The sequence below is a fragment of the Octopus sinensis genome, linkage group LG20 (assembly GCF_006345805.1).
Source record: "Octopus sinensis linkage group LG20, ASM634580v1, whole genome shotgun sequence".
In the NCBI taxonomy this organism is placed as follows: domain Eukaryota; kingdom Metazoa; phylum Mollusca; class Cephalopoda; order Octopoda; family Octopodidae; genus Octopus; species Octopus sinensis.
The window spans coordinates 22,420,705-22,430,277 of record NC_043016.1 but is presented as its reverse complement, the minus strand read 5'-3'; the positions used below and the strand labels follow the sequence as shown (position 1 = coordinate 22,430,277).

General features: G+C 34.1%; 1 protein-coding gene across 1 annotated transcript in view; it reads left to right on the top strand.

Annotated features, from left to right (window-relative positions):
• LOC115222554 (electron transfer flavoprotein-ubiquinone oxidoreductase, mitochondrial-like) overlaps positions 1–9,573 on the top strand; it is a 62,685-nt gene that overhangs the window by 13,250 nt on the left and 39,862 nt on the right. The window contains 1 exon segment of the mRNA XM_029792820.2: positions 4,507–4,605. Within this exon segment, the coding sequence (XP_029648680.1) occupies positions 4,507–4,605 (99 nt within the window).

The window sequence follows — 9,573 nt, the reverse complement described above, 5'->3', positions numbered from 1 at the left end:
GGGCACAAAAACAAAAAAAAAAAATAGTGTAATAGGCGTAAAACAATTTGTTCACCTATACAGGCAGTGTTGATTTGATGGAAGTAGCAATCTAACGTACATCATGTACATTTTATCACTATAAAAAATCTTTTGTGCTGGTCATCCAGCAAAAACTGAATGCTCATATGTCATCTTCAGCAGCAGATTCCACCACGCATGCATACACACACACACACACATATATATAATTTGAGTACATTTAAACACAAAAGAGGCAATCCTTAACAGGCAGCCTTACATACTAGAAGTAGCAATCAACACAACCAAAACCACATTTAAGAGCAATTTCGAAGGGAATGAAAAATAAAAACTTTTACCTTGTTTTTTTACATCCATACCTAGGTTTCATAAAACGGGCTTATACAGATGCTCTAACACCTGAGCTTCATACACCCCCATCCTACACTATACAACATGAAAGTAACACACCATTGCACTCACCACAAGCTCATTTACACACAACTCTCTCTTCACCAACATACCTAATAACAACCCATAGTGGTCATCATGTACATTGGCCCAAGAAACTATGTAAAACAATATTCATATGAGCTTCTTCTTAATGCATATTATTTTGCCTTTTTTTTTAATACACTAATGTTTCTTTTTCTCTGTATGTGAATGTTTGCAGACTTTTATAGGCATGTGCCTAGTGTTGCATTTAAATTGTTACTTTTTACCTTTTTCATGACATTTTTTCTATTCATATGCTTATGTTTGTAAATATTCAGTACTTTGTTGTTTAAATTTTTTTTTTTTTTGCAACATTCATATGTACATTGCACTATACTATTGTGCTTTTTTAGTCAGTTATATCACTATAACAATGCCTGTTAAGCTTTTTTGCCCGACACCTTGTACATTAGATATTATCTCATGCTCTCTGCACTCATCAGATACAGCTTACCTATATTGGACCTATGGTTGGTCAAGTAATTAATAGAAAAGGTTGTCTGTCTTTTACAATGTGCCTACATGCAATTCTGTTGTCCTTGCTAATTTTAGCAACTGTGCTTGTAAATAGTGCCAGGCACATCTTTAATTTGTTTCCTGGAACTACTGTGAGCTCACATTATATTTGCCAGAATATATACTTTCTGTCATTCTGGGTCTGGCTTCCATTCTGATATTGCAACGTTTATTCATAGTTATATGGTGTTGCATTTCCTTTTTTACTTGCACTTGTATGAATATTCAGTTCTTGTTGTAAACATGTGTTTTTGCTGGAAAATTTGTTTAATACTCATTGTTTGTTTTACTATCGACTTTCAGTCTACTGAGGGGTAATGTAGTAAGACATGATAAATTTATTTTTTTGCTACAGCGCAAGTTGGTTATTTGAGACAGACACTGACCAGTTAAGGTTGGCGTTGCACAAATTCAAACAACTTCCATCCAAGTTGAAAATGCATTTAAAAGCAGTAAGTTGAGTTAGTTGCTGTGAAGACATTGAACCATTAACAATGTACTGTCAAGCTTCTTATTCTGTCAGCTTCATCTAGAACCTAGAAGATTACTTGTTCAATTTCTTAGTCGCTATAACTACTGATCTAAGTTTTTCTTAGCAAGGCAAAATCATTATGCCCACTTCTTCATTTTGCATTCGTCTCCTTTTGTAAGCTGTTATGAAGCTTATATCATTTTACCATGTTTGCTGAAATTGACTGCTTCAGCAAGACTAGTTGTCCAGCTTTGTACTATGGGATTAATATCCAGTACCAGACTAAAGACCCTGTAAAAATTAGTAAGTGCAACCAAATATATTCATGCCTTGCTATGTTGTTCCTGTCTGAGTGAACGTTCAAATTTTGATTGTTTACACACACAGTGAATATTCCTGTAATATATGTTTGTTTAGTGTTGTTTTGAAACCGTAAATAAAAGTGTCGCATTTTGAACTTGAATACGACTCATTGCCTTCTGATAATTTTCTGTGTAGCATCTATCAAATATTTATTTTTACTAAAAGATAATGCAATATGAATTAATTCGTTTTACGTTTGACAGAATAATCTTAATATTAAAGGGTAAATCCATGTACATAGAAGGTTTTTATATATGTTTTTATGACAAACTAGCAGTATCGCCCGGCGTTGCTCGGGTTTGTAAGGGAAATAACTATATAAGCATTTTTAGAGAGTTATAGCAAAAAATGCATTAAAAATGGAATAAAAGATGATGGTAATTTTTTTTTAAATCGTTGACTCATCGTAGACATTTTTAGAGAGTTACTTCCCTTATATAATAGTGAAAAAATGCATTAAAATGGAAAAAATGATGATAAATTTTTTTTTAAATCGTAGACTCATGTAGACGCTTTCTTAGCCATTTCTGTTTTGGTGTCTTCAAGCCATGAAGTCGTTGTTCTAAAAGAACGCTGGTCTCCTTGACAACGCATTACGACGTTGATTTCCTTACATTCCCTTCCCCACAGGTGCAGGTGTGAGTGTGGACGCCAACTCCACCGCCATCGACACACGAAAAAATGTACATTAAAATGGAATAAAAAATGATGTTAAATTATTTTTAAAATCGTAGACTCATCGTGGACGCGCGCTAATACCCAGACGGGCTCGATATGAATCACGACTATAAGATACCCGAATTTGGTTAAACTGCACCGCAAAATGTGGGAGTAGTTAGGAATCTAAATCATAGGAGACAGACACTCACACAACTACAGTTTTATATATATAGACTAGCAGTATCGCCCGGCGTTGCTCGGATTTGTAAGGGAAATAACTATATAAGCATTTTTAGAGAGTTACTTCCCTTATAAATTCGGGCTTTCTTAGCCATTTTTGTTTTGGTATCTTCAAGCCATGAAGACGTTGTCTAAAAGAACGCTGGTCTCCTTCACAACGCATTACGACATTGATTTCTTTACACTCCCTTCCCCACAGCTTCACGAGGGAGGGAAGGGGGAGAAGCAAACAGGTGCAGCTGTGACCATGGACGCCAACTCCGCCGCCATCGACATACAATGCATTTTATGCATTAAAATGGAATAAAAAATGATGTTAAATTATTTTTTAAATCGTAGACTCATCGTAGACGCGCGCTAATATTCAGACGGGCTCGATATGAATCACGACTATAAGCTACCCGAATTTGGTTACACTGCACCGCAAAATGTGGGAGGAGTTAGGAATCTAAATCGAAGGGGACAGACACTCACACAACTACAGTTTTATATATATAGATATGAATTTAGACTATAAAGCAGTGAGATTACTACATTGTGTTCTCTATAATTGCAGTAATTTCACAACACCAGTTAATGTTTGCTCACAAGAAAAGCCATAGCTTCCATAGTAATCCTTTCGCTTTAAAACATCACAACATGTTTAATTAAATATTTTCATAGATGCTGCCACTTGGAGGTGGTAGAATTCCTTCAGTGAAAGTATCATTTAAAGAATTTTCAATGTTAAAGTTTCTTTTGATAATATATATTACCATGTCATCAATGTCACATGACTTTACAATAATATGTTTATAGTCGTTTGCCATAATGTTAATTCTGTATAAATAAATAAATATAAAAAAAAGAAAGAAAAAAGAAAAAAATGTATATACAACAGGTGTCACAAGAAGTTTTTCACAAAAGCCTCTCAGAAGGCCGATTTTCATTTGAAAAATGATGCAAACAACTCAGCAGTGTCACACACACACACAAGCCACAGAGTAATCCCACAATAAGATGCTACAAATCTTTTGTTAAATGGTTGAGTGTGTAAAAGTGCTAGACAACAGTTGTTTTCACTAAAACCACTCGGGATGACAGCTCTCATTTAATGATAATAGAAATATTCTATCAGTATTTGGGATTGATTCCACAGTGAGTTTTTACAAGACATTTACCATAATATTGGTTATATAAAAACCACTGACAACAGGTGATAAAAAAAGTATTCCACTTATAAGTTTCACTAGGATATAGAACTATCTCATATGATACATGGATTCTACCATGGTGTGTTACAAGAGTTTTATATAATGTTGGCTATGAAGAAACTCAGACAACAGAAGTTTTATGAAACAAGATAATTGAAGAAACTAACTTATGGAAGTTAAACTCCACAATGTTCATCATTTAGAACATTATGTAAAATAATTATATTGATGAAGTTATCTCCCCGGAACTAATCTGCTTTGACTTTATTTTTCCTGTTGTGTCTGGTTTTTCAATATCATTGAATTACCAGTAGCATGGCTATATTACCCTACTAGATACCAGAGACATAATACATTATTATATATGTAGGAGGTTTATTTAGACTGAGCAAAATATTCACAACTACGCAAGAAACAAAATACTTTGAGGCTCTGAATATATGGTATGGTTGCTACAGCTTAACTAAATGGTCATGCAGACACTAAAAATGTTTAAAACATATTTCTATTTTAAACAACTTTTTTAATTAACTAAAAATAACTATTGTTATTTTGTTGTCGTTTCAGTTCTCAGTGGATTCAAGAATGTACGCCAGTATTCTCCAGCAGCAAAAATCACAACACATTACACAATCCATCCAAGAAAAGATGATGAGCGATGGAAAGGTACGAGCATCCTGTTTATATATACATCTATCTTCATTTAACATGGGCGTTTGGTTCCAAAACAAACTGTGTTAAATGAATCAGCTATAAATAAAAATAGAACGTTTGGGAAAAATAGGTTTTGTTCCAAAACCCCCACTTGTCCCCTAACTTACCCAAATAACACCATCAAACAATTTTTAAACACACATAATGATAGTGTTTTATGGTTGGTCTAATATTTAGAGCAAAATTTATGTTCAGTAAATAATAAACACGCTCATCTCCATTCTTTGTTTGGATTAAACGCTTTTATAATTTTTCCATTCACTGGTGGCATGTTGATGGGTACATTGTATGTAAATCCATATAAAAAATACCCAGACTCACAACTTGATAATGTAAACACAAGCAATAATCTGTGCATTCTAGGTAACTGAGCATTGTGGATGATTGCTGGAATGTACTTTTGTGCACCAAACAGAATCTTTTACCAATTGCTAAACCATCTGTGATAAATGAGAATAGATGTAAATGTATGGCAGTTGATGAGAAGTATGCTGGTGTGTGCATGTGTAGAGGCTGTTTTTTTTTTTCATTAATATTAACAGGTTCCATGGAAATCCCACATTTTGTAAATCTTATTTCTATTTTGATCCTAAACTTATAGTTATTCATAACATTGTTTCATTATGCTAAAGATTTCATGATTTTGTTCCATAGTTAAAGATTGCTAAAAGTATAATGCTCAAGCTCATGTGACAACTGGATATTATAACTGTTTTGAATGTGCAAAAATAACTTAGATAAATTTTGTCAGTTGTAAATTTTCTTCTGTTAAGTGATCAGTGATAATGCTAAACTGTTAGCATTAACTTAAAGAGTTTTCAGCATATAATGAATATATATGGAGATGTACTCGCATAGCAAGTGATTTGATCTGAGATCGTGTGCTGGAACGAAAACAATTGCAGTGTGGAAGGTATTTGTAAGCCATTTAAGAAACACACAAAAGCCGTTCGATTCACTTCAACATTAAGTTTAATTTGTCAAAATATTTTCATCGCTATAAGACCGCGACCTGTTCACTGACAAAAATCCATGATGCAGCATGGATTTTTGTCAGTGAACAGGTCGCGATCTTATAGCGATGAAAATATTTTGACAAATTAAACTTAAATGTTGAAGTGAATCAAATGGCTTTTGTATGTTTCTTAAATGGCTTACAAACACCTTGCACGCTGCAATGAATATATAAACTCTTTTTTATCTACTGAGTACCTTGTTTTCTCATTTGTATATGTTTGTGTGTATGTGTATATATATATATATATATATATATATATATATATGAGAGAGAGAGAGAGGGGGCTTTAATTATTACCAAGCCTGTATAATTATATTTGTACATGTGTGCAAATGAATGGTGAAGCACAAATTAGAAGCCTGATATATCTACACTATAAAGAACAATCAATTGCTACAAATCTCAGCTGTAAATTACTTCAGGTAAGATTATATAATCTTCATGGATATTTACAAAAATTTTTTCCTATGATATATTCAAAAGAGAAGGGAACATACCTGACTTTTTCAAACCCCCTCAGACTAGTGAGATTGTAGGGAAAACACAGAAAATTCCTGAGGGTGACAGTTCTAGGCCCAAAGGACTAAGTGAGATGTTTAATGCATATATGAGAAATGAAACACAGTATATGTGACAAAAGGTAAGCTTGATTAAAGATAATATACAGTTATCTCAAAGAAACAAAGGCTGTTGTAGTAAAAATAGAATAGGTAGAGAGAGAGAAAGACAGAAAACAGTACATTTGTGAGCCAGTGAGTGCAGTATTTTACAGGTGAGTGAATAATTGCTAATTAATGGAATAGCTGTTCCTTCTTAAAGTAGAGTGAAACAGCTTGGATTGATGATGACAATGATTTCAATATGGAATAGCTTTCACCTGGCTGTGGTCTTGTATTTTATATGTGTATGTGGGCACAGTACTATGCTGGATACAGGAGCTGTTAGATCCAGTTGAAGATCTTGTGTTGTCAAGAGTCTGCAGTACTCAAAAAAGTATTTCATTGCTCTGAAGAGAAATTCTCAGAACAATTCTTTTGTAGTGACTTAGATGGGTTTTAGTTGTAGATTATTCATGACTATAAATGCTGGCATAACTGAGTGGTTAAATTCGCTTCACAGCCCCGGAATCCCAGGTCCCATTCCATTGCATGGCACTTTCGGCAAGTGCAGTTGCCAGAGCCTGAGGTCAACCCAAGCCTTGTAAATTTGAGTAAATTTGTCTAGAAGTCCATCATATAGACTGCATCTGTAATTCAAAGGTAAAGCCTTATTCTTGTATCACACTAATTTCTACTTATGAATTATGTTAAGAGTATACATGTTTATGGAATGCTCAGCCATTTCACATGATTCAGCAAGTGGAATATGCCATTTATAAAAGCTATATCATGAAATCATTGTGGAACCCCATCATTCATAATTATATTATGTGTGGTACAAGTCTATTTCTTAGATATGTGTAGTGATTTTGTTACTTGACTGGGTTGTCATATCTCCATTGAAGAATTTTCGCAAGATGATTGTTCAAGTTGTAAATGTGTGTGAAAAGTTAGGGAAAAGTAAAGTTGTGAAGAGTGTATGGGATTCACCAGAGTTTATAGAACATAGGCCAGATAGAACATTGTCACCAACCTCATAAGGATCTTGTTATACAATAAAACAAGAGATGGAAAGATGCTACATGCAGGTAGCTCAGTTAGAAGATTCTTATTCTAGACACAAAGGTCTTTGCTGATGTCAACTATAAAAACATTGCTTTTAATATTTAGAGTAAACCATCTCATGTAAAGTTCTCATGTAGACAGACACTAGTGAATGACATAGGAGAAGAGCAAGTCTGATCTAACTGTGTAGAAACTATATCTGTAATTAGCAAGGGATGACAGATCTTTCAAGATGATGAAGGAGGTGATTGCTGACAACTGTTTCCATTACCTGAAATGTAGGGAGGGTTAGAGATGTTACTCTTTTGTGAAATGGAATATACTGTGGCATGTTTCCAAATAGACTAGGATGCACTTTTGTAGAAAAAGAGGGCTTGGAGTGTTTGGCAAGGGTAGGAACTGACTCTGAATGGCACAGTTTGAGAATGGTGAAAGAAATACCATCAAGACTATTGCCTTTTCACATTGGAGCAGTTGGATGAGTTTTCTTACATTGTGACTGTGTAAGTGATGATGAAAGAGATAATGCTGGGAGCATGCCATGCTAAGGTGAAGGCAAAGTGAAAGCTTTTTCAGCAAGTGTGCTGCTAAGAGAGCTTAGTTAAAGAGTTGATGACAAGATAATTATGCAAAGTTGGTTGAGAACCTTTTGATAATAGCCCAGAAGGCTCTGCTATAACTTGGCACCTAAGAAAGTTAGTAAACTATTCAGTACACAAAAGCATCCTTTGCTTATCTGATAGTTATCTTTGGGCATTGGATAAAAGCTCCCTTATAAATGGAGTAGTGTGAATTTGTCTAAGAGTTTTAAGCAGCACAAATGAGGACAAAACCTCTTGAGGATATTGCAATTATAGACTTCAATTATGTTGAAAATGTCATCTACAGAAGAAATATGACTGGAAGCATGGTTTTGGTCATTCACATTATTTCAGACCAAAATGGCAGAGGGAGGGAAATGCATTTGATTCCAGATGTAGTGGAACTTGATCAGTTAGCTGATTTGGTAACAGAAGATATGAGATATTTTGTGAGAAGAGAATACTATGATGTGTTAGTGTGTACATGTGTTTTAATTTTAATGTCTTATATAAGAAAGAGAAGTGCCCATGACACTTTTTTTTGAGCTTCCAAAACTGGTGATAGGAAGAAAGAGAGGAAGAAATCACCACAGTGCATTATGATATTGCATATATTCAGAGCTGGTCTGAATATATGTAATAAAGTGGACTTCACTAAAGGCATTAAACCAAGTGACAGATTAAGTTTACCATTTAAGAATTGTTATACTTCATTTGACTGACTTTCACACAGTTTCTTTCTATCAAACTTCACCCAAGTTGAAACTATATGGTTACAAAGCAGACTTCTTAACCACCTTGGACATCTGTGCACCTTTATACAACATCAACCACCTCCTTTCTCTAATTTCCATACAACAACAAATGTACATTCACCATCTATAATACTGGCTATAAATAAACAGACTAAAAGTATAATGTTCACAAATCCACAATCTTCCTTTCTATCAGCAACTCCAAAAAATTTCAGACATGTCTAATATCTAACAATCATTTTCAACAATTAAAACAGTCTAATGCAGGGAAAAAAATTACAAGAATATTTCTACAACATTCTTCACCGAACATAAAACATAGTCAAAGAAGGCAAAATTACACACACTTTAAGAGCATTTGAAATATGATTAGTGTTTTCGTCTATTCAGCAGTTATTAGATAAGACAGTGGAAGCCAAGACAGTATAATGCAGAGATTAGTTTGGGGTTTAAGAATAAAGTATTGATCAGAAGTATTTGGTGTGTCTTTCAGAAATATGTGTAGAAGTGGAGCTACCAGTTGGTGTTGATAATTCGACCTCCCTGCTAACAGTACCTGTGTTGTGGGTGGGAAAAACATGATTTATAAAGATGAGTTGTGTACATTGAAGTCCCAAATTGTGATGACTTCAAAGAGAGGTGAGGTGAAATTGTGGTCTTCAAGGTAGGAAGTGAGATAGTCAAACAACTGGTGATGATTGAAAGAATTTGGGGAATTGTAGAAATAACATACGAAGTTAGAAGAATAAGATAGAGAGACTTTTAGACAGAATAACTGAAAGTCATTATTACTGAAGTCCACTACTGAATATTGGAAAAAAGTTATCTTTGCATATACGGAGATCTTAATATGAAAACAGTACAAGATTTACAAGATGATAATTTTGTCAAGCATTTTATGT